Source organism: Lemur catta, chromosome 21 (assembly GCF_020740605.2).
Source record: "Lemur catta isolate mLemCat1 chromosome 21, mLemCat1.pri, whole genome shotgun sequence".
Classification (NCBI taxonomy): Eukaryota; Metazoa; Chordata; class Mammalia; order Primates; family Lemuridae; genus Lemur; species Lemur catta.
Window position 1 is genome coordinate 31,712,548 of NC_059148.1, and position 24,644 is coordinate 31,737,191.

At 55.6% G+C, this 24,644-nt stretch overlaps 1 protein-coding gene and 1 non-coding gene across 6 annotated transcripts in view; both read left to right on the forward strand.

Annotated features, from left to right (window-relative positions):
• EP400 (E1A binding protein p400) overlaps window positions 1–24,644 on the forward strand; it is a 98,889-nt gene that overhangs the window by 46,800 nt on the left and 27,445 nt on the right. For 3 of the 5 annotated variants that reach the window (XM_045535156.1, XM_045535159.1, XM_045535158.1), the window contains 19 exons: window positions 868–1,134; window positions 3,041–3,205; window positions 5,035–5,193; window positions 6,739–6,833; window positions 7,341–7,612; window positions 8,937–9,139; window positions 9,229–9,398; window positions 10,859–11,055; window positions 14,618–14,729; window positions 14,899–15,042; window positions 18,863–19,021; window positions 19,181–19,264; window positions 19,546–19,680; window positions 20,019–20,063; window positions 20,145–20,298; window positions 20,670–20,911; window positions 21,017–21,190; window positions 23,742–23,878; window positions 23,993–24,049. In XM_045535156.1, the coding sequence (XP_045391112.1) occupies window positions 868–1,134; window positions 3,041–3,205; window positions 5,035–5,193; window positions 6,739–6,833; window positions 7,341–7,612; window positions 8,937–9,139; window positions 9,229–9,398; window positions 10,859–11,055; window positions 14,618–14,729; window positions 14,899–15,042; window positions 18,863–19,021; window positions 19,181–19,264; window positions 19,546–19,680; window positions 20,019–20,063; window positions 20,145–20,298; window positions 20,670–20,911; window positions 21,017–21,190; window positions 23,742–23,878; window positions 23,993–24,049 (2,971 nt within the window). The remainder of the gene's footprint in view (window positions 1–867; window positions 1,135–3,040; window positions 3,206–5,034; window positions 5,194–6,738; window positions 6,834–7,340; window positions 7,613–8,936; window positions 9,140–9,228; window positions 9,399–10,858; window positions 11,056–14,617; window positions 14,730–14,898; window positions 15,043–18,862; window positions 19,022–19,180; window positions 19,265–19,545; window positions 19,681–20,018; window positions 20,064–20,144; window positions 20,299–20,669; window positions 20,912–21,016; window positions 21,191–23,741; window positions 23,879–23,992; window positions 24,050–24,644) is intronic. The other 2 variants (XM_045535160.1, XM_045535161.1) reach the window with 1 other exon arrangement.
• Window positions 10,443–10,575, forward strand: LOC123626328. Its single transcript, XR_006730813.1, has one exon. It is a non-coding gene; the product is annotated as a small nucleolar RNA SNORA49 (small nucleolar RNA).

The window sequence follows — 24,644 nt, forward strand, 5'->3', positions numbered from 1 at the left end:
CTTAAAATGGATTTTTTTCCTCCATTCAAGAAATTTCATTCTTAGTCAGGTACTTGTTGATCTGATGGTGATGTGTACACCTTGGCAGAACATTTTCTTTTACATACATAGGTATGTGTATATCAAAGTCATTTGAAACTTTTATTGTTGTTGTAGTTTTTTTTTTTTTTTTAAAGAGACGGGGTCTCGCTATGTTGCCCAGGCTGGTCTTGAACTCCTGGCCTCAAGCGATCCGCCCGCCTCCGCCTCTGACTAGCTGGGACTACAGGTTTGTGTCACTGTGCCCGGCTTGTTTAGGAAACTTCTGAGAAAGTCTGTTCTTGTTAGATTTTGTGCCGTCATTTCAACGGAACTTGATTCCTTTGAATGAAGGGCAGGTAACACAGCACAGAAGGTATTGAGAGAGTTAAAAAGCGTCCACCGTCTGATCAAAGGGGCCTCCGCATCGTTTCCGTGTGGTTTTCTGAGAGAGAGAAAGTTCAGAACTGCATTGTTGCAGGAGTTCTTTGTAAAGATAAGAATGGAAACTCTATTGATGCTTTTTTGTGTGTTTGGGAAGTAGTTTCTAATTAATATTAATGCTTGATTGGGCTGACTTTGAGTACTTTTCTGTTTACTCTGACACATACCATGTAGCGTACTGATTTGCTCCAAGAGAAAATAACTAACAGTAGATATAAAGTTATATTTCTCTCACTCCGTAGACTATATCGGCCCCTTCTTTTTCTCCCCCACAAAGAGAGGGCTCCTTTTTGAGAGATAGTGTGAGATAATGTTTATTTTATTTCTTTAAAATTCGGGTTTAAGATATTGCATTTTATGAAGAACCTCTAACGGCTTTGCACAAACCAACCTTATCGATTGCAGTGGCAGCAGCCCCGTTTCAGACCTCTCAGGCTTCCACCAGTGCTCCAAGACACCAGCCCGCCGCGACCTTCGGCACAGCCGCTAGCCCAGCCCATCCTGCGAAACTGCGGGCTCAGACCGCCGCACAGGCCTCGGCCCCAGGCCCGCCCCTGCCCCCGCCCCCGGCCCCCGCGCGCGCGGCCGGGCAGAGCCCCTCGCACGCGGCCGGGCAGAGCCCGCTGCCTCAGAGGCTGGTGCTCACCTCGCAGGCCCAGGCCCGCCTGCCCAGTAAGTGGCCTCGCCTCTCCAGGTCTCCGCCACCTCTGCCCCGGGGTGTGCCGAGAACGCGGGTCGCGGGAAGCACCTTGCTGTCCACTCCCTTGTCTGTCCCCATCCCCAGCCCTTGTGCTGCCTGGCCCGGCCGTGCTGTCCGGCGGGGGCCTCTCCAGAGGCCGGCGGCAGGGCCTCCCTGCTTTCTGCTCTCTCTCCTGACCCTCGTCCGACTCTGCTTTCCTGCTGCGTTCACTGCACTGCTTGGGGTGCTGTTTATGGCACTTGACCTTGTGTCAGCCGAGGTCTTGTTCTGTCACCCCCACGGGCCCACTCTGGGGGAACAGGGTGACAGGCACTGCTTCCAGAAAGGTGACCTCCTTGCCAGCTGGGGGAACGAGCTGTAGGTTTCTAGAAACCATTAGTTCTTTTTAGTGTCTCACTTATTACCAGATTTAAACTTGGAATAAATAATTGTTCAACCATATATTTTGTAATAATTTAGTGACTAAAAAAAAAAAAATCACACTTTTAATTTTTTTTTAATATAGACTTCTTACTGCAGCCAGTAGGATTAGTGTGTTTTCAAATTCTGTATGGACCCTGTTCATTCTGTTGTGGAAATTATCCTAACGTAAATTATTACGGGTTATATCATTTCTCAAATGCCACCTCAACTGTTTTACTTGTTGACATAACGAAACCGTGTTGAGGCCTTTCTGGAAAGACGGAAGCGGGAGCGGTGGTGGTGTGAGGGGGACTCAGGGTTCCGACGAGCTTTCCCCGTCACAAGTCTGTCCTCCGCTGCCCACAGGCAGAGAGAAGCCGTCCTAGTTCACTGCCCGAGGGGAGCAGCACTGCGTGTTTGCGTTTTTGTGGGACTAGACCCTGCCTGGCTTGGGGGGAGAGTGGTGTTGGGTGTGCCAGGGAGCTGTGCCCGGGGGCGTGCGAGTGAGCAGGGTCGCTCCTCCTGTCGGTCGGTTGCCCCGTGTGGGGACAAGGAGGCCCAGCAGGAGCGTGACGTCTCTACGCACACATCTCTGTGTCTCCTATTTCATTTCCCCTCCTTGTTCACAGTTGTTCTGTGGCAAGATGTCTTTAGTATGTTTCTAGTCTTTTACTAACTGTTCTCTTTATGATGTCACTAATAATTCTGGCATGGATTTTCTTGGGAGGAGCATTCAGACTCCCACTGGGTGAAAAAAACCTTTAAACTGATTGTGTAATTATCTCCTGAAGGTAGTACCTTTTTGAGTTGGAGACATATGAGTACATCTGAGTTATGTTTAAAAAATGTTTTAGGGAACGTTAAGTTTCATATTTTTTTTTTACAGTAAATGTTATAGATTGAGTCCTACCATCTAATTCAAGTTAGTATGAAACTTTATATTTTAAAGCTTTATTTATGTATGTGATTTATTTATGGATGTATGTAAATACCTGCGTAGATTTTGAAAGAGTTATGAATGTAATCGAAGCTAGTTCTACAAAATCCTCTCTGTGAGCTAAATTGGACATATACTTTTTCAAATTTTAAAAGTTCTTTAAAGGAGCAGGTTGAGAGGCAAGTTTCCAGGGGTATTACAAATACATTTTTGCTACTTTTGATGATTGCTTTTTGATTGTTTGGTGAGAAAACTAAAGTGCTCTTTAGTAGTTTGGTTAATAATATTAGTGTCTGATATCTAAAATTCCTACCAGTTATGGTTAAATAAAGTTAACCATTAAAGTCTGATATTTTCTTTTCTCTTTTGTATTAAGATAATTATTTTCTTAAAGTGGTAGAAAGCACTATCTCATAAATACTTCTGTGACACCTCAGTTTGCTGTAGTTGGTCATTATAGATAACGAATTATCGTCACTGTGACGATCCCAACTTACCCCAAAAGGGTGTTAACTCACCTTTCCCCAACCTTTCCACAGGTGGCGAGGTTGTGAAAATAGCTCAGCTGGCGTCCATCGCGGGCCCGCAGAGCCGAGTGGCCCAGCCAGAGACACCGGTGACACTGCAGTTCCAGGGGAGCAAGTTCACGCTGTCGCACAGCCAGCTCCGGCAGCTCACGGCGGGCCAGCCGCTGCAGCTGCAAGGTAGGGGCGGGGCTCACGCTGGCGCTGCGGTGACAGGAGAAGCACTTCGCCTGAGTGCGTCCCTGTGCCCTGTCCCGCCGCACTGGGTGACGCGGGCAGGTTATTTGGCCTCTTTGCAGCTCAGGTTCTTGGCTTCCAAGTGCATTAATGAGTCTTACCTCATAGGGGTTTAGAGGACCAGTGAGGTAACGTTTGTGAACCGCCTGGTTGCCTGCTACTTGATACGTGCTTGGTAAACCATACTCATTTGTTTTTAACAGTACCTGCCCTTTGAAAAGAGTTTCCTATTTTATACATCAAAATAGAAATATTTTCTGCTTATTGGCCGGGTATAGTGTGGCTCACGCCTGTAATCCCATCACTTTGGGAGCCCAAGGTGGGAGGATCACTTGAGCCCAGGAGCTTGAAACCAGCCTGGGCAACGTAGTGAGACCCGTCTCTACAAAAAAGAGAAAAATTAGCTGGGTGTGGTGGTGCACACCTGTAGTCCCAGCTACTTGGGAGGCTGAGGCAGGAGGATCAGCTGAGCCTAGGAGTTTGAGGCTGCACTCCAGCCCAAGCAACAGAGTGAGACTCTATCTCAAAAATACATAATAAATAAATGAATGTTGCTATCTAGTACAAATGTGAGATGAATTGTCATAAAGATGCCAAAGGATTAGGAATTTATGTATGAGAAATTATTTTCTCTTATATATACAATTTTTAATTTCAACTCCCAGACAAAAACCTTCCAGACCTTTGGCTAAGAGCAATGTGTTTCTCTAGTAACTACTTTTTAAAGAAAACGAGGGAATGGAACTTGAGTGGCAACTTAAAATTAATCTTAAATGGCTACATGGCAACAAGGTAGCCCTTTCAGTTCCTCTCCGTGGTAGATAATTGTTTGCTTCCCATCTTTCCGGTTAGAATTCAAAAGCAGGGGCCACGGCAGCCTTGGCCGACCCTCTTCCCCCGCAGCTCCCCCACCAGTTGCGGCCACGGCTCTTGTCGGGATGGAAGGCTGTGCTGTCCCCGGCCTGGGGAGCGCTCCTGGAGAGGCCAGCAAGGCCTGCAGCAGAGGAACCGCTGAATTTAGTTTAATGCTGTTTCTCCAGTGCCCTGGAGCACAGAGGCCAGGCAGTGCGTGAGCACCTCTGGGGAGCCTGCCTCAGGGTGAAGGAAGCTGGGGAGATTGAGTGGCACAGAGGGTGGACAGTGGCAGCTCCTTAAGGAGCGGCAGTAAATCCACAGGCGCCAGGGCTCATATCAGTTTTGGGGGGTATTCTTCATCCTATGTGGCAGCAGTTGGAAATGCCCACGTTCTGGGATCTGGGCACGGGGATGTCCCTGTGACTGGCACGGTGCCTGGAACTGCAGGCCCTGATCACAGCACCCTCCGGCAGGGACTGTGAGGGGAAGACAAGCCTTTTCTTGACATTAAGAGAAACAGACTTTGTTCCTTAGCTGGTTCATTCACTGTGGGTGACACGCTGTCATAATTCTCAAAGTAACTGAACTTTGCCTTGACTTGTTTGCGTAGCCTTGATTTTGGGTTTTCAGTTCACCACCTCGTTGCCCTTGGCACCACGGGGCTGTGACGTGGTGGGTGTCTGTGACGCGGTGCGTGGCGGTGGTGCGGTGGGTGGCGGTGGCGCGGTGCGTGGCTGTGACGCGGTGGGTGGCGGTGCCGCGGTGGGTGGCGGTGCCGCGGTGGGTGGCGGTGGCACGGTGATGCGGTGGGTGGCTGTGACGTGGTGCGTGACGGTGGCGTGGTGGGTGGCAGTGGCGCGGTGCGTGGCGGTGGCACACCTGCTGCAGTTGACGTGCCCGCGGACCTGTGCTTGCAGGCAGCGTCCTCCAGATCGTGTCCGCCCCCGGGCAGCCCTACCTGCGAGCCCCCGGCCCCGTGGTGATGCAGACCGTGCCGCAGGCGGGCGCCGTGCACGGCACCCTGGGAAGCAAGCCCCCCGCCGGCGCCCCCAGCCCTGCACCGCTGACCCCGCAAGGTAGGCTGCTCTCAGCAGCAGGAGTCACGGCCTGCAAGCTTCTTTCTGACCTTCTCCTCTGAGGCGCCCGGGAGGCATCTGTGTCCGACTGCTGTGCCTCAGAGGCTAGTTTGTGGCTGTCTCTCGTCCCCAGCGTGTGCCATGGCGTCAGCGGACTGATTTTCTTTCCCTTGTGCTTTCAAAGGTATTGGTTGGATACAACCAGCCTCCACTGTCCTTAGGTTTTTGTTTGATTTTGTTCTAACAGGAGACTTTTAGAATCGTGGCAAATTTTGCATGTTAATGTATCACAAATGCACTCGGTGAGCTCCGGGTTCCCCGGGAACAGGGCGCCTGTGGCCACTTGGGCAGGCTTTGGGCCCCCGTCTGTCCAGCCTGCACACCCGCCTCCAGCCCCACATCCCGCCCCGCCACCTGGTGTGCTCTGTCCTGATGTGGAGTGTCCTTGGGGACACAGAGACCTGCAGCAGTGAGGTGCACCTCACTGCGACCCCCCGAGTGGCCTGGACACCGTGTCCTGGTCCACGAGTGGTTTTACCAGCCCCAGCCCCACCCCTGAGTTGTCTGCGGGGTGCTGGGTGCGAACCACAGCAGGCTCTTCAGGGCACGTCAGAGGAGCTGCAGGGCTGGCGGGTAGGGGACGTCACCCAGCAGCTATCCTGCATCCTGGCACGACACCAGCTCCGCTTGCCAGGTCTTTCCTGCACCCTCAGAACAGCTCACCTTGCTTTCTTGGTGATTCCAGAACCTTCTGCACCCCTCAGAGGTTGATAAGTCCCTGCTCTGTGGAGCCCCTTCTCTGAGCTCCAGAGGCACTGGCTGGAGGCCTGGACCCTGAAGGCCTGGCACCCTCCCGGCTGCTGGGGTCTGGTGGCCTCAGCTCTCCTCTTTGCCCCTGAGGGGCCTCCCACCCCGTGCCCCCGCAATCCTCAGGTAGCTCTCTGACCTATTCTTCGTGTAAAAGTCTGTCCCACCAAGTGGCTGACCCTGGCTGACAGAGGGCGTGGGGTCAGGAGCAGCCCAGGGAACAGATCCTAGATGGGTGCTGGGTGGTTCTGTCATGGCCTCGGGGGCTGTGCAGGCTCCTTGCCAGTGGGCAGGGCTGCTCGTGGCTGGCGGGTGCAGCCCAGTCGTCAGGGTGTCACCTGGGTGGGTTATGAAAGCGCACCAGTGGCGGTGGAGCGCCCAGGCTGGGCGGCTGCTGCACGGGCCCCAGCGGCAGTGAGGATGACGGACCGCAGGTGTGAGGCCTCCTGGGCTTCTGAGTGCGCTGGAACCTGCCGGAGGAAACGGTGAGCCCAGCGCTCCCGGCCCAGCTCAGGGCGTGGCCAGAGAACCAGAGGCTTCACTGGCAGATCTCCGTAGCGTAACACGTTCTAGGCGTGTGTTAGTACAGGATGAGGTCTCGGGAGCCGGCTAACAGAGCATGACTTTGCAGAGATCGTGCTAGGCCACTAGGCTGAGGTTCCATAGAACGGGCTGGTAGCAGACCAGCTCCTGTGGACTCTCGGCTTCCTTTTCATCTCTTTCCTTTTGCATTTGTAGTCGGTGTTCCGGGCCGAGTGGCAGTTAATTCCTTGGCTGTAGGGGAGCCTGGAATGGCGTCCAAACCGGCCTCTCCCATGGGGGGACCAACTCAGGTAAGGTGCCTGGGCCTGGAGACAGGTGTTGCTGGATCAGCCCTGCTACACTTAGGTCGTTTCCCAGATGCTGCTCATCGTGTCTGGCTGTGTGTGTAGAGGCTTCTGTTCTGTACAGAAGTCACGCGCTCCTCAAGTTTTGTGACTTCAGAAATACATTTTTTCTCTGAATTGTAGAATTTTGATTTTAAAAAACACACATTTCGTAATAAAAGAAATTAAACTGGGATTTACAATTGCAAAAATCTTTTCTCATTTTTTCAATTCATCTATAAGTCCTCCTACGCGTTAGAAATGCTCACGTGTGTCTTGAGGAACACCTCACACGTCGGCAGGAAGCGGAGCGCTCGTTTTCACGGCTTCGTTTCCGTCCCTGTTTCCCATGGAGCAGGAACGATGCGTGGTGCAGTGTGCGCTGCACACGGAGTGCCCACAGTGCTGGGTGGAGACGATGACTGGCCGTGCAGCGTCTCGAGTAACCACTTGCCACCCCTGTTTTTGGTCCAGGAGGAAAAGACTCGACTTCTGAAAGAGCGACTGGATCAGATCTACCTCGTCAACGAGCGGCGCTGCTCCCGTGCGCCCGTCTACGGCAGGGATCTGCTGGGGCTCTGTTCCCTGCCCGGCACAGGAGAGACCCCTTGGCCGGGCCCCGCTGACAGCGGTCTGGGCCAGGGGGCCGGGCCAGCGAGCTCCTGCGTGTCGGCCTCTAGGAGGAGGGCCGCGCTGGTGCCGCTGCTGAGCCGGTGTTGGGAGACGCTCCAGGACGTCGTCCGCAGGTGAGTCAGCTTGTGCAGACGGAGGGTTCAGCCTCCCTGCCCCCTTACTGTGCTGCTCCCCAGTGGCTGTCCTTACTGTTTTGAGACGTTCATCTTAATCCCGTAAGCCTCTCCCAAGTTGTCCCTTAGAAGTCGCTGTGAAATGCTGTTCGGGGTGCTCAGCTTTGGGCTTGGGTGGTCTTGTCTGGGCACAGCCTCTGGGTGGACCTGCCGCCTCGCGGTGGATGCAGTTCTGCCTGTGGGTAACAGCGGCCCGTGCTGGCGATTCTCCGTCCTGCTCTTTCAAAAGTATCTTGTCACAGTAACCACGAGTGACTGAATGCTGCGTGAGGGAAACGTGTGCAGGATTGAACTCAGGATATGCTTTGATAGAGGAGAAATGGCTCCGCGTGGCCGAGCCTGTGCTCACCCCGTGGAGAGCGCTGGCCTGTGCCCGCCCCTGGTCCGTGAGGGCTCTGCTCCTTCCTCACGCTCACTCGCTTGCTGAGGAAGCCCGGCTGCTCGCTGTACCATCTCAGGGCTGAGCTCTCAGGACCCACCTGCTTCAGGGCTTTTGCATCAGAACAGAGTCAGTTGAGGAAAAGAAACGGGGAGTGTTTCTCCACCCACCTGACCTGTGTGTGGTCGAGTCAGAGCCTCGTGTGCTCCTGCCCGTGCTTTCCTTTCAAACGCTCACTCACCGTGGATGACGCCCCTTCCTCGGACATCTGGGTGACCTTCTCAGTTGGCCGACAGTCGGGAGCAGGTTGTGGCTGACATCTGTGGGGAGGGCTCTTCTGGTGCAGGGGCCTCCGGGACTGCCAGGTGGGTGCTGGGCCGGCTGTGAGGCCTGCGCCGTGTCCTCGCCATCCCGCTCTCTGCAGGCTTCCTTCATCCTGAGCTGGCCGCCCCCTGGCGGCACAGTGGCTGTGGCAGTTCTGGGGCTCATGGCCATGAGCCAGCACACCTCTGTCCCCAGATTCCCAGCTGCAGACACGAGCTTCAAATGGAAGCTCGTGAAACAGTCTGTTTCGGAAACATCTCCGAACAGTCCTGTGGCCCGGGCAGTGCCCCACACTGACTGCGTAGACTTGGGCCATCTGAATTGGTCACTGGGTGGTCGTCCTCGCCCAGGACTGCTTAGGATGCCCTGTGGGGTCTCTCCCACCCAGGGTTGCCATGAAGGATGATGCGTGCCAGCAGCCGTGTCCCCGTGGTGACTAGGCTTGGACCTGCTGCCTCTGCAACTGGGGTTGTCGGGGGTCTGCCCTCCCCCTCTGCAGCCTCCCGCATCTGCAGAGGTGCTGGGGTCCCTGTGGTGACTGAGGCGCTTTCTGCCCCCCAGGGTGGCCTGTGTGATTCCCCCGGTGGTGGCAGCACCCCCGTCCCTGTGGGTGGCGAGGCCGCCCCCGCCGTACAGCCGCAGGATGAGGGTCTTCCGGCAGTGCCTGGAGGAGCACACTGCTCCCTGCGTCCAGCAGCTGCGGCGGGTGACCGCGCCACGTTCCCTGCGGTTCCCGGAGCTGAGGCTGGTGCAGTTTGATTCAGGTACGAGCGCAGGTCCTGTCGGCTCGTTTGCTGTGTGAGCCTGGCTTGCGTTAGGTTGTGAGATACCCTTGATGTTGTTCCTTTCTTAGGAAAACTGGAAGCTTTAGCAATCTTGCTTCAGAAGCTGAAATCTGAAGGACGACGGGTGCTGATTTTATCGCAGATGGTTCTCATGTTGGACATTTTAGAGATGTTCTTGAACTTCCATTTTCTCACCTATATAAGAATTGATGAAAATGCCAACAGTGAACAACGGCAGGTGAGAAATAAGTTGCTTACCTTATCATTTAAGAATCAGTTGCATTAATGTTGGTCACCAGTTTTTAATGTAAGTTCTAGTTGCTGTGTAAATTCAGTGATCTCGTGATCCTCTAAATGACAGGGGAGAACTTAATGAGTCTCGAACTTGTTAGTCTCACTCCACCCTCAGCCATGCCCTTAGGTGAGCGCACTGCCGTCGGGGTCCCGGGTGAGCGCTGGCCACCGCGAGGCAGGACTGGGAGGCTCGGGAGGTGGCTGGGAAGACTGGGGGCCTGTCCAGACCAACGTGTAGTTAAGGAAACGCAAGTTAGTTGGCCCGTTTTTTACTTGTCAGATTTGCTGAGGGTATTTTGATTCCTTTAGGCGCAGTGAGTCGGACACTCATGCACTGCGGCTGGTGGGAGCGTAAACTAGTACAGCTTTGTAGGGAGAATCCGGGGTGTGAGCCCTTGAAATGCCAGGAACGACTCAGCAGTCCTGTATTTAGGCCTCTGCTTACGCAGGCGTAGCAGCAACACCCCACTTACAGATCCGTGTGCGTGGTCGTTTGCTGTAGAAGTGTTCGTGATAACCCGCAGTCGGGGGCAAAGTAAACGTTCAGTGGAAGCAGAGTGCGTGGGTTAAGACTTGCCTGCGAGCCCCGGGCCTTGGCAGTGTTGTGGGCAAAGCCCGTCTCCTGGCGTTGCAGGACATCCCAGTGGCGCACTAGGAAGTCGCCGTCGGCGGCACCGCAGAGCCGGTCTTGGTTCCGTGCAGGGTGCTCCCAGTGCACGTTTCCGCCCCCCAGCATGGGCGGGATGTCCACACGTGTGTGCACACACTGAGAAGGCCTGGAAAGAAATACGCCAAAGGGCCAAGTAGCGAGTTTTCTTGGTAATAGTGTAACAAATTATGCAGAGAATTTTTTGAAGGCAGAGGATGGGTCAACTCTTAGGTTCTGTTTAGGCGCAGATGTGATTACAGAAGATAAGAAATACTCAAGTCAAGTCGTTTCCCTTTGTGGTCCCGTGAGGTTGGCGGGTCTCTGCGGGGCTGTGTCCTGCTTCCTCAGCCTTACTCCAGGGGCTTTTGTGCCGTAAAGCGCCCTGGCATTGCCTGAGGATAGACAAGAAAGCACACGTCCCTCCCCAGCAAGACTCCGCTTTCTTTTGGGGCCTGCAGGTGGAGCTGACAGTAGCCCTAAGGTGGACCCGAGTTCCCTTTTGCGACTGGCGGCTGTGTGAGTGGAGCGGTGGGGAGGGGTGTGGGCCAGGAGGGAGAGCTGAGGCAGGTGTTCCGGAAGAGCCGGAATGAACAGCTGAGACTCTGCTGTAACTTTATCACGTACCTCTCGTCACATGGAGCACAAACCAAACAGTTGTGTTATGGAATAATTTCCTATTGGTAAATACTAGAACGTGTCACAAGCTTCCTTTACATTTTGGGGAACACTGACTGGAGTGTTTGCTGTCGTCTCAGGAACTGATGCGGAGCTTCAACAGGGACAGGCGGATTTTCTGTGCCATCCTCTCCACCCACAGCCGCGCCACCGGCATCAGCCTGGTGGAGGCAGACACGGTCGTGTTCTACGACAACGACCTGAACCCGGTGATGGACGCCAAGGCCCAGGAGTGGTGCGACCGCATTGGGCGCTGCAAGGACATCCACATCTATAGGTGACTGCCGCGCCCGGTGGCAGCGCTGGGGGGCGTGAGTGGGAGGCTTTGCGGCAGGTGCTGGCACCAGAGACACTAAGGCGGAAATGGAAGGTAGAGCTAAAAGCAATGTGTGCAGTTCCGCTTAGAGGTTTCTGCCATGTCTTGTTCGTTTTTCCTTCGTACAAATTTATATTCCTGCTATTCTGTCTGTATTTATGCTTAACAGTTGCTCGAAACTGTGACGAGGCATCTTGCTGGTTCTTTTGGTATTTTCATGTTGTGCCTCCTCTAGCGTGTTTAAACCTTAAAGGGACGATTCATATTTTGGGTTGTTTTAACTATTATGAAATGTAAATTACGTGTTAGTGAAACAGCTGTTGAAAGCATTTAAGTCTGTTACTGTTACCTTTAAGCATAAAAATTATGTTTGTCAAAACATGTCACTGGAGAGAATGGAGAAAGGTCTACTATATGTTTATAAATTTCTAAAAATGTGTATTGTTAAGTGTAGTAACAGTGGGTTTAGGTTTTCTTGCTTGTTTCTGCCTGGCTCTGTGCAGTGCGGGCCACACTCATCACGGGTGACTGGAGCCGGCGCCCGGGGGCCCCGCGGGGGCTCTCACAGCACGGCCGGCCGGGGACCGGAACGCCAGCCTCTGTGCTCCTGGCTGTGTTTTCCAGCAGGACGGTTGGGGTCCTCGGAGTCCACGTGGGTGTTTAAGTGGCTTTCTTATCACCTCTCTAAGTAAATGCACTGCGTGTCCACTGATAGGAAAGAGAGGAGAAGTGTGGAGAGGAAAGAAGGACCCCACAGTGACAGCAGGTGGCAACATCTGACGTTCACCTTCCCACGTCTCTCTAGTTCTTCCAGAAGCTCTCACTGTCAGTCGTATTTTGTAATTCCTTTTTCTTTTAATGGTGCATTGTGAGTGTGGTAACGAGTGCAGCAATGATTGTGGTAATGAATGTGAATTTGGGGTGTAGTTTATGTTCAGCGAGAAAGGTTTCCTTGTGTAACCCCTTCCTTCCTGTTGGCCCTTGAGCAATTACTAGCCAGAAATTGGGAAACTGTTTTATTCTCAGCAGCCACAAAATCTCTGAAGTTCTCAGCATTGGCTTCAGCAGAGAAGGGGCAGAGCACCTCTGCCGTGAAGCATGCAACCTGGGGGAGGTGTGGCCAGTAGAGACGCTGCCTCTTAGGGGTAGACAGTGCATGAAAATGACGTTTCTCCAGAGTAATACTGAAATCTAACGTCACTTTAATGAAAACCCTCATCACGGGTGTGCGAGACACACAGTTGGGTGGAATGATGTTCGGGTGTGTCTGGAGAGAGAGGCGTCCTGGGAGCCAGTGCAGTGGGAGGGAGTCCGGCCCCGTGTAGGGGCAGAGGCCACGGATTTTCTCGAGAACAGTGGAGCAGACGGACGGTCCAGGGGATGGAGGGCCCAGCACAGAGGAGAATTTAGCACGTTGTCATACAAAGGCCGCATTTCATCCTAGTCAGAGGTGGTTATGTACGAATGTTGCCGCACACTTTGCTCTCCATGTGGAGGTGGGGCTGGAGCTCTGTCCCCACTCATGACGTAGTGCGGCCCGGGTGCACTAAAGACTCAAACGTGAACAGCAGAGCAGCTCCTAGAACAGCCTCTGGCAGACAGCAGCTGCAGCCTGGAGCTGGAGGGACCACTTTGGCCAGACAGGGGACTCGGCACTAAGGGAAGACAAATGTGTTTGACTAGGGCAAAATAAGAATTTAAGGATTGCAACAAGGTACCATGAGCAAAGTAAATAGTTAAATGATCGGGAAAATTATTTGCAATTCTCGTGACAAATAGAGGATTGAATAACTCATAAATGGAGAAGAAAAATAAAAGACTCCCTTATTTTAAAAATGGGAGGACAGGAACCTGTGAGTGTGAACAGGCCATTCCGGGTGGCCAGAAGGCATGAGGGGATGCTCAGCTCATCGGTGGGGAGAAGGGCGTGCAGGTTTAGTGCAGGCGGAGGTGTTTCTTCCTACACGGCCAGGTGAGGTCCCAGAAGGGCCGCACCTGCTCAGACTGGCGCTGGTAAGAGGGCGCTTCCCACGTTGAAGGGGCCTGGCGATTGCTTTAGCCTTTCCCGGAGGCGGTTTGCCAGTGTCTGTGGAAATTAGTTTGACACATGTCCTCTGTCCCCAACATGCCTATGTCAGGGGCTCTGTCCTGGGCACTACAGGTGCTTGTTGTGACGTGGCACAAAGCAGGGACCAGGGAATGCCGGTCCCCCACGGGTGTTGAGCAGCCAGCAGGAAAATGAGTTCATTTGGAGGGATTCTGTGGTTGAGGGGCAGAAGCGTGCGTGGTGAGGCCTGTGTGCCCCACGTGAGAGCGCGTGTGCACCCCAGGGTGTTGCCGTGGACGCCGCTGCTTGGGGAGGGCAAGGGGGAGGCGAGCAGCCCCCTTCCCAGCACCAGTGAGGATGTGTCTGTTGAAAAGGTCCCCAGACGCATGCGGCCACACGCGTGTGCGTGCTGTCTCTCTGTCAGGAACGTGTGGGCCAAGGCAGCTGGGAATGCCGTCAGCACGTTTCAGTGGCTGTCTGGGGTGATCAGAATCCAGGTGACTTTCCGATTTCTTTTCTCCTTACGCTTTTATGTAATCAGATCACTTACAATGAGCACGTATTAATATCAAGAAAGAGCAGGTTTTCGTTTAAGGGCCGTGAAGGTGTTCGCGGCGTCGTGCTGCCATTTGTTACGTTGTCTGTCCTTTCCTCGTGTCACTGGTCCCCTCCGCCGTGTTTTTGGTTCTGTGGGGTACGTCTGGGCTCTTCTCTTTAGTTTCTGTTCTGTTCCGCGTGCTTGTCTGTGTCTGTTGAGTATTTAGGTTCCTTTTAATTTGGAATTTTCCGGAGACATTCCATTTGTTCTCGTCTCTCTGGGAGCCTCGCGGTTAGGGCTGTGGGGCGTGAGTCCCTCGGGTGCTGGCGGGCGGTGCTGCGCGTGGGGCCTCTGGGCCTCTGTCCCGTCGTCATCCGCTGGGGTCAGGTCCCCTCAGTCTCAGGTGGGCACCCCCTGTGGGCCCGGAAGTATATGGGGGATAAAAAGATGAAAACGTCCCTAATTACGTGAGGATGAGATGCGTTGTGAGAGGGTCTTAACGAGCAGCCGTCAGTGAAGCGGTCAGTGAAGCGGTCAGTGAAGCGGTCAGCTCCACCTGCCGGGTGCAGAGGCAGCTTCACGGGAGTCAGGTGCTCAAGGCGCATCTGCGAGGGCCTGGGGAGGTGTTTACAGTTGGAGACTAGCGGGAGGGGGACGAGGCGGGAAGGGGACAGTGGTGGGAGGAAGACAAGGCGGGAGGAGGACGAGGCGGGGGGAGGACGATGTTGGGAGGAGGACGGTGGCCTGACTGTTGCGCCGAGGCTGGGTGGCTGGGGAGGGGCCTTTGGCGCCCCCCGAGTGAGCGCCAGGAGCAGGCGTGGATGGAGTGGGACGGGCGTGGCCTCCCCGGCCGCCGCTGCCTGCCTGTGCCTGGGTGTGGTGTCGTCGTGTGTCCAGGGACTGATTTCCGTGTCTGTCTTTCTGTGTTTTGTGTGTAGGCTCGTGAGTGGCAATTCCATTGAGGAGAAATTGTTGAAAAATGGAACTAAAGATTTAATCCGAGAAGTCGCTGCTCAGGGGAATGACTACTCCATGGCGTTCCTGACACAGGTACTCTCCGTGGCTAAGGGCTCTGAGGGTGAGGAAGCCGCCGTGCGGGCATCGTGGTGCTCAGTAGGGCTAATGAGGAATGATTAATTCTGGGGACTTAGGTCCCGAGTTCGGGGCGGGCGTAGACTCACGTCTTTGCTGCTGGACGGTAACGTGCCTCTGTGTCCAGCGAACCATCCAGGAGCTGTTTGAGGTTTATTCGCCCATGGATGACACAGGCTTCCCCGTGAAGGCCGAGGAGTTTGTGGTGCTTTCTCAGGAGCCTTCTGCCTCGGAAACTATCGCCCCCAAAATCGCAAGGCCTTTCATAGAGGTAAGAGCAAGCCCCATCCACCCTGAAGAGCCATCTGAGGGGAATTGAACCTGCTTGGGCCCTCGTCTGCGCCCCCGTACCGCTGCCCCCACCCGGCTCTGCGCACCCCGTCCACACCCTTCCCTGACCCACCGGCCCCCTCCATCCCTGTCTCGGGGACTTTCCACTGTGAAAGGAAGTGAAGGGAGCCATGGGAGAGGTGTAGGCCTCGAGCCCCTGCCGCTCAGGGTCAGCGTCCGTCCCCAATTTCCTGAGCTCTCAGCCAGCTGTGCTCGGTACCCTGCCACCTGAGGGCCTTCGCCTCCCTGTGGGCATCTGACAGCCCCCTTGGTGGCTCTGCCCCCCTCCCCCACCCCCGCCCCAGGAGGCGGCCGTCTGAGCTTCTCCCCCCTGGATAGAGCAGCCACCAGCCCCGGCAGCCACTGGGCTCTGGACACGAGGCTCCCCTGTGCGGGGGGCGCTGGAGGTGTGAATGCACAGCGGGGTTGAAGGCCTAGTGCGGACAAGATCTTAGGCTGCGCTCGTGGGCCACGACCTCCCCTTCTGGCCTTGCTGCTGTGTGGACGCCTCCCAGGCTGCCGTCAAGGCCACTGCCCTCGTCCCCTCCCGCAGCTCTCCCCGATGCCCTCGTGTGCCTCTCGGGGCCTCGTCCTGGAGGTGGAGGCCTCAGCTGCAGGGTCGTCTCATCTCCTTCACTGCCTGAGTTCCTTCCTCTTCGCGGTGGCCCCGCATCAAGGAAGGGGTTTCCTTTTCCTCCGGACCTTGTTTGGGGCCTCGTTTTCACGCCTCTGGCCTCGGCAGGGCCTGGTGTCCTGTACCTCTGCTCTCGTGTGGCTGCAGGGGCTTCCCGCCGCGGCCCAGCCCGACCCGTGTGTTGCCTCCCGGCACGTGCCCCGCCGCGGCCCATGCTGGCGCCTCCCTGCCTGTGCTTGGCCTGTGCCGCCAGCCCTGCGGTGACCACCGTCGCCTCTTCTGTTTCTAAAGGCGGCCCGTTCAGTAACTGAGGAAGTGATCGTGTATGAGGTACAACCGTCGCAGTCCGTTTTGTGTTGTTATAAAGGAATACCTGGGACTGGGTAGTTTATGAAGGAAGAAAAGAGATTTGTCTCACAACTCTGGTGGCTCAGAAGTTCAACACTGGGCGTCTGGCGAGGGCCTCAGGCTGCTCTGCCCCTGTGGGCGGTGACGGGACAGCGCCTGCAGGGGTTGGGAGAGAGAGAGGAGCCGGCTCTTGCAGGAACTACCAGAGCGAGGCTGGAGAGCTCGCTTGCCCCAGGCGTTGACTTGCTCCTGAGGGCCCTGCTCCCACCCCCAACACCGGATCGGAGTTTGGCGTGAGGTTTGCAGGGACCAACGTCCAAACCATGGCAGCAGCCTTTGAGTCTGTGGTGGGAAGCCGGTCTCCTGGAGCCTCACTTCCGGGCACAGATCACCACCGCTAGGACTTCCTCGCTCCTCCTTCTGCGAGTTTTCCGTGTGTGAGTTCCCACAGACTGTCCTGTGTGTGGAGGTGTAGCTCAGCTTCACTGTGTTTACAAAAGGTGATGCGTGCATGAGGTTGAAAAAGAAAGTCAAACAACACAAAAGGATAGTAGGAAAAATAGATTCTCTCCCAGAGATTACCATTTAATCATGGTTAAAAATTTTACACGTGCTTGAAGAAAACGCAGGGCCTGGAGAGTGTGTGTGTGCACACGTGAGCTCTTGATGCGAGCATGTCACACGCTTGCTATTTCTCCGTAACGATTCACCTTGGAGATATTCCCACATTGGCTTTGTTGTTTCAAAGTAGCGTAGTTATTTCAGCCGGTAGATCCTTTCGAAACATTTATTGAATGTCTTACTGCATGTCGGGCACTGTGCTAGGCAGTGGGGGTGTAGCATTGAAAACAAAACCGGCGCCTTTCAGGAAGCTTCCGTTGTTGTAAGGACAGAGACGGAAAGCACACGAGTGGGAAGTCGTGCAGTGCTGAGTTGGGGTAGAGGAGCGTGCGGGTGTCCAGGGGAGGCCGTGTGGCCCCCACAGCGGGGAGGTCAGTGTGGCGAGGGGAGGCGCTGGGGTGTTGGTGTGCTGACTCCGGTGCTGGCCCTGAGTACCTGGAGCAGGTCGGGGGGGACCCGGGGCCAGTCAGGAGACCACAGCACTGACACCCGGGCAGGACGGGCAGCGGGAGTCCCTGCAGGCAGAGTCTGCAGGGCTTGCTGGGCTGGGCGGGAGAGGGGGCTGCTGCTCTTCACTGGCGTTCCCCGTGGGTGGAGGGTTGGGTGGGTGCTGGTCTTTCGCCAGTGTGGGCAGATCCACAGTGAGTGCCCTGTCCTCGCGTCTGCCGTGTGGGACTGTGGCTGCCTCGCGCTGCTGCTGTAGGGTCTGACTTTCCCGTCTGCCGTTGGTGGATGTGGCAGAACCTTTACTTTGAGTCATGCTCCTGTGAATATTTTTGCACATGCCTTTTGGTGAACACGCAGGCGCATGTCTGTTGGGTACATACGTTGGCGTGGGGTTCCTGCGTACATCTGACTTTGAGGTGCTGCTGGCCGGTCTCCCGAAGGGGGCAGACCAGGTGCTCCTGCCAGCAGTGCGAGGGTTGGGGTTGCCGTGTGTCCTTGCCGAGAGTCGGAATCGTTGGTCCTTTTCACTTCAGCTGTCTGGGAGGCTGTGTAGTGGCCTCTCATTGGGGGTTTAATTTTCATTTTGCTGTTGGCCAATGAATTTGAGTACCTGTTTCTATGTTTGCTGGCACTTGGATACTTTCAAAAGAAGTGCCTGCCCAAGTCCTTTTGCAAGTTGTTTTTAATTGGGCTGCTTCTTTTTCTCAGCGGCTTGTAGGAGTTCTTTATGTATTCTGCATGCAAGGTTTTTGTTGGGCACGTGTGAAATACCTTTCGCATTCCGTGGTTCGCCGTTGGTAACGCCGTCTGTTGAGGAGCAGAAGCTCGTGGTGCTGACCCTGTGCCGGAGACCCCCGTGCTCTGCTGAAGTCGTTCTTCACCCCGCCCCCTCAAGGTCGCCACGCACCCGCCTTTAGTCTCTTCTAGATGTTTCATTGTTTTGCTTTTCACAGGTAGATGCATAATCTATGTGGAAATTATTTCTGTGTATAACGTCTAGGGTTATATTTTAAGCTTTGCAGATTTTGGTAGATTGCCCTGGAGACAGGTGTTACCAGTTTTTAATTTATATCTTCTAACTAAAAACTGTGTCCCCGTCTCAGACGTGAGCGTGTCTTTTGCCCACATCGCCCTGTCACCGTCGAGGTGTGCTGTTGGGCAGGTGAACGGTGGCTTCCTTGTTTTAATCTGTGATTCTTGGACTGTGGTGTCGCTGACCGGCTGTCGCCGTCAGTGTTGCGTTTCTCCGCGGACTGGTTTCTGGCTGCGGCAGGGCTGTTCCGCTTCTGCTCAGCCCACGGAAAGCAGCCTCCGTCCTGTTCTCCGTGGGCCAGAGCCTGGCTGGTGGGTGCGTGTGACGAGTCAACAGCCCTTCCTTGTCCTTGGAGTCTGTGGGCTCTGGGGGTCCCGTCGGTCCCACCCTGGGTTTTGGCACCGCGCACTGGGCCGCGTTGGCACTCAGCTCTGCCGGGGGCTTTCCTTCCAACTTGGTAGTAAGTTTTGGAAGGCCCGGAAGGTTCCTCACGTCATGTTCTACATCCTCTCGGTGCCTCACTGTCTCACACAGCCAGGAGGACCTCCGGGAATGCCTGCAGGGGCCCAGTGGCGCTCCCAGCGGAGGCGTCTCTGGAGACTGCGGGGGGGCGGCTCTTCCGCAGGGCCCTTCACCGACAGAGGGCGTCACGGTGGTCTGAACAGAGCGTCTCCTTAGGCCCTCAAGAGCATCGAGTATCTGGAGGAGGATGCCCAGAAGTCCGTGGAGGAAGCGGTGCCTGGATCAAACACTGGTGTTTTGTCACCGGACGCGGACGGCTGGAGGTGCGATGAAGAGCCGTCACAGCTGGAGGAGCTCGCTGACTTCATGGAACAGGTTTGGCGGTTGCTTTCCGTAAAAGTTTGACTCTGCTATGAAATACTTCTTGTTTACTTAAACCAAGAATAATCTTTTTTTTATTCAAATGTTGATGAGTGGGGCATAAGGAACTCAACTTGCTATTAACCCTATTCAAAAAATGTGTTTTTGAAACAGCTTACGCCAATTGAAAAATATGCTTTAAATTACCTGGAATTATTTCATACTTCCCTTGAGCAAGAAAAAGAGAAAAATAGTGAGGTAAGACAATCAACTTTTGATTAGTTTAATGTGAAGGATTTCAGAATTTTCGGTGTTAAATTTGATTAGAAGTAAATGTGACTTCATTAAGTTAAAGAAACCAACCTCAAACCCACCGGTATAGAAGCTAATAGGAAAAGAGTCTTAGAAAACCCTGTGTAGGCGACTGGGAAGACTGTTTCCTACCGTGATGTCTTCTATTGATTCGAAGCAGACGGTGTGTGGGGGTCGGGCGGGGGCTGCTCTTCCCGTCCCCACGGCTCCTCCACTCTCCCCGCCAGGGCGCGGTGACGGCGGCGGTGAGGGAGTGGGAGTCCCGGAACCTGGAGAGCCTGCGGGAGAGGGAGGCCCGGCTGTGGCTGGGGCCGGAGGAGGCGGAGCTGCTCACCTACACGCGGGAGGACGCCTACAGCATGGTACCTGGCTGCGCCCACAGCACGTCTGGCCTGCTCAAAGTCTGTGCATGTTTGTGAGAAAATGCCGGAGGGGTTTTTACTCCTCATATCAAAAGAACGCAGTTCGTAGTCTAAAAGCATGATTTTCTTAATAATCGACACTTTGTTAGAGATTTTCAGCGAGATACTGACTTTACCCTCCATCGTACTCCCAGGTCTAAAGCACATTTGTAAGTCGTATAAATAGTCATGTTGACCAGACTTACTTGGAAGACTTAAGTATGGAGATAAATAATGTGTGGCTTTAACAAGAAGCTGAAGCTTTGTCCCATGTTAAAACCTGCCCGTGTTCCCTGCAGGAATATGTCTGTGAAGATGCCAGTGGACACACGGAAGTCATGCCGGTAAGTGCCACCTCTTGCTCCATGCGTGCGAGTTTGCTCCCCTGGAGCCGCCGGTCTGACGGGACTTCCCTTCTGGCGCAGCTCTGGACCCCGCCCACGCCCCCCCAGGACGACGGCGACATCTACATCGACTCGGTCATGTGCCTGACGTACGAGGCCAGCCCCATCCCCGAGGCGAAGCTGCCCCCCGTGTTCGTGCGGAGGGAGCGCAAGCGGCACAAGACAGACCCCTCAGGTGCGCGTCCCCGCGTGTGTTGGGGGACCTGGGTGCTGCTGGGCCTGTGGGGGTCCCGCCAGCTGTCCTGCCGTCTGCCGTGGGGCCCGCCCGTCACCGATGCCCCCATGCTCTTGTGTTGTTTCCAGTGGGGAAACCTTGGTGTTTTTAGTTGTAATTAGTGGTAAACTCAAGAACATGGGTTCGTCTTTAGCAGATGCTTTCCTTGCCCCCTCGTCCGTGTGCCTTTGCCCTCGTTCCCTCAAACTCCTGCCTCCCAAAGTGCCGGGGTTCCCGGCGTGAGCCACCGCGCCCGGCCACATCGCGTGTCTCTCGCCTGCTCAGGCGGCTTCTCCCCCTCTGCTGTCGCTGACGGCGGCCTCTCTGTGCAGCCGCAGGCAGGAAGAAGAAACAGCGGCACGGGGAGGCGGTGGTGCCCCCGCGCTCCCTGTTCGATCGCGCAGCGCCAGGCATGCTGAAGATCCGCAGGGAAGGGAAGGAGCAGAAGAAGAACATTCTGCTGAAGCAGCAGACGCAGTTTGCCAAGCCTCTGCCGACGTTCGCCAAGCCGGCGGCCGAGTCCGGCCAGGACAGCCCCGAGTGGCTCATCAGCGAGGACTGGGCCCTGCTGCAGGTAGGAGAGCACTCAGGTGTGATCGTTCCCTCCCTCAGCTTATGCAAGCAGGTTGCTTGATCGCCCGGTGGGGGTCCCTGTTTGACCCGAAATCTCGCTCTCCAGGCTGTGAAGCAGTTGCTGGAGCTGCCCTTGAACCTCACGATCGTGTCGCCTGCTCACACCCCTAACTGGGACCTCGTCAGTGACGTTGTCAACTCCTGTAGCCGCATCTACCGCTCTTCCAAACAGTGCCGGAACCGCTACGAGAACGTCATCATCCCGAGAGAGGAGGGCAAGGTGAGCGCACTCGCATGTCTCTTCCGGGGAGAAGGCGGGCCTGCGTAGTCAGGGCTGCAGCACCGGCTCCTCGCTGGCGGGGCGGAGGGCTCGCTCTCCCCGTGCGTCTGCAGCAAGGGCATCTGCAGGGCTGTGGAGTGGCCAGCAAGGTCACATGTCCGTTCCGCTCCTGGCACGTGCCTTGAGCAGTGACAGACGTTCGCCCCGAGCTTGCTGGAGTTGTGCTCGATGTGCACAGCAGCTCTGACTCCTGGTGTTTCTCTGGCCCCACCATCTGCACTGCCACTGCCATTGAAAGATCGTTTGTCCTCTGAGCTTGGTCACACGGGTTTCTTTTTTGAAGAAAGTGCCGGTTGAACACGAGAAGATAAGAGCTTTTGCTTTGTCTTGGTCGCCAGCTTGCTGAAGCAAGGCCTGTGAGCGCCTCCTGCTGTTCGGGTTGGCGGCGCACACTGTTTCAGGGCTGAGAGTGCCGTGGGCATCGGCTGACTGTGGCGCAGAGAAGCAGCCAGCTGCGGCCCCAGGTCCCACCCCGGAAGGGTCAGCGCTGCTGCTCGGCACCGGCCGGCGCCCCTGCAGCTGGCTCTTCCCTGCAGCCGCGTCGTCTCTGCCCGTTTCTGTGTCTGGCTTTCTTCTCGCAGCTCCCGCCCCACCGCTCAGCTACCTGCGTCTCCTCGGGATGGAGTCTGGGCCACACCTGAGGGCAGCGGGTGCTCTGCCAGGCAGCACCAGGAGATGCCGTGCGCCCCTTCGGGTGACGCGCCTCCCCCGGGGCAGATGCCACCCTTGCCCTTGTGGCAGTCCTCAGAGTGGGAGCCGCAGGCCCACCTGCTGCGCAGGGCGGGAGGGTAGCTCGAGGAGAGGCAGACTGCAGTGCTGCTGTTAAATTCGTGATTTTGTTTCTAATTTGTAAAAATTGGATCGCCTCCCTGTGAGCCAGCTCTGTCCTCAGGATGAACACCACTCCCACTTTATTTCCATGGCCGTTCTCTCAGGCATCTCGGTTCTCATTTTTCTAAGCCCACGTGTCTCAAAATAAAGCATTTGTTTGCTTTCTTTTGAAGTGAAAAAGCAAGTGTTCCTCACGCCATTTTGTGGTGCCTTCACCAGTAAGACTTCTTAGAATCTTGCATTTCATCTTTTATGTTTCAGAAACACTTAAAATAAAATAATAGACATTATTTTAATACAGAAAAAAGTAAAGCTAAAATAGTTTCTTATAGTTGATTTATGAAGCTAAAAAATGTTGACAAGGTGTGGCGGTCTGTTCAGAACAAGCAGGGAGACTTTGAGAACTGTGTGAAGGAGCGTGTGATGGGATTCAAAATTAACCTGAATTTTAGTAATCAGCAGAAATTTGAAACCCAGGATTTTCCCGAGTGCCTCTTGCTCCTGTACGTGGAGTATTTGCTCTGTGAGTTAGGGCCCTGCCGTGGCTCGCCGCGCCCCGCATTCCTGGCACCCTGTTGCAGCCCGTGGTGGTGACAGTGGCGGGTGTGTGCGTGGGTGGCACGGCCGTCTCTGGCCTGCCCCGTGGCGTCTTCACGTGCACCCAGACCCTGCAAGAAGTGACGTCCCGTGCACAGTCCTTGCTGCCTTGGCCTGGCCCAGGCCAGCTGTCTGGGACACACCTGGTCTTGTTGGCACCCTTCTCCCGGCGTCCCCTTGCTCAGTGCCACTGTGACAGGAGAATGTGTGGTGCCGTGTTCAGGAAGCAGGCCAGTGTCACCGTGCACGGTGGTTTTCCAGTCCTGCCATTCCTTGGCGTTGCCCTCGGAACCCAGCGTATTCCTCCAACAGTAGGTGACACGCACGACACACAGCCGCACCTGTGCCCCCGGCACTCTGCCCGGCCCCTGTCTGGGGACACCAGCCTTTAGAGAAGCAGGGAGAGCAGAGCCTGGGCGGGGAGGGAGGGCCCTGAGCTCTCGTCACCAGCACAGCCGGCGTCCCTGGTGGGGTGGGTCTCTCCACAGGAGGGGGCTGCTGAGATGTCTGGAGCAAGCGGGTGACAGTTGAGTGGCCCTGTGTTTAGCTGTGTGGTTTATGGAGACTGCCAGGCACCGATCACGCTGAAGGCCCCGAGGCTGCTCCTTTGGAGTGTCCGGATGAGTGTCAGCCTCGCTGCCCACTGGGCAGAGGACGGTGGTGACCGTGGGCCTCAGCACTGCCTGAGTTAGTGTCAGTGGGAGTTGGATCCACCCGGTGCAGGTTGTCAGCCTGCTCCATGCCGCCTGCCCCGTGGCCTCCAGCGCTTTGCACGCCTGTTTTGTTTCTCAGCAAAAGTGGGGAATTTCTCCCTCTTTGCTACCTTTGAGGCTTACGTGAGATAGTGTTCAGGAAGAGTCGGCGCACACGGGGGAGTATCGCTAGCAGTCCGCGGTCGGTGCTGCTGGTACATCAGTCTTGAAAAGACGGGCTTTGGAGAGGGCGTTTGTGTTCAGCCCTGGGGCGTCTGGCTTTAGGCTCCGACCCGGTGAGCCGTGGGTCCGGGGACGTCGCCTGTGAGTGTGACTGTCACTCTGAGGCACTCGCATCAATTTTGTTTCAGAGTAAAAACAACCGTCCTCTCCGCACGAGCCAGATCTACGCCCAGGACGAGAATGCCACACACACCCAGCTGTACACGAACCGCTTCGACCTGATGAAGATGACCACGGGCAAGAGGAGCCCCCCCATCAAGCCCCTGTGCGCGTCCTGAGCCTCGTGTTGCTTTGCGTCAGCGGCGGCGGTGAGCTGCGGGAAGCGGGGTCTGCTGCGTCTTTAACGCTGCCTTCTGCGTTCTGTCTCTCTGTGCTGCAGGCTCGGCATGAATCCCTTCCAGAAAAACCCCAAGCATGCCTCCGTGCTGGCAGAAAGGTATTTCTGTCTTCCTGACACGTTTTCTACCGTTTGGAATGATTTCTTTTGCGTGTTCACGTAAATCCGGCAGCTGAGTGAGTTGTGCACACGGCCTGTTCCAGGCACCAGCTCAGACAGTGCAGGGTGCGGGGCGGCCCCCACGCATGTCTGTCTGGCGGGGTTGTCCCTGCTGGTGCTCCGGCGGGGAAGGCATTCGGGACCCGACGAATGTGCCTGGGCTGCCACTGTCGTGCCTGCCTCTCCTGGGCACATGTTTTATTAGCTGTACCTTAGAAATACATTGGGTTTAGGGGCACGTGTACTTGCCCTGGGTCCCACCTAGGAGGAAGCGGAGAGGAATTGATGGGGGCGGGGGGGGGGCAGGGGGTAGAGAAGTGGGTAGAGGTGACAACGTGGATGTCGTGGGGTGCGGATTAAGGAACCTGCATGCCGGCGTGCGGGTCTGCAGTGTTGCTGTGATGTTGGGGAGGAGACCCACTCAGATGCAACAGGTGCAGTTTGGGGCCAAGGGCGGTGGCTCCTGGCGTGTCTCCAAAGAGCCCCAGTGGCTACCTGGGCCCACACGCTGGCGTTGGCCCTGCCTGTGCCGCAG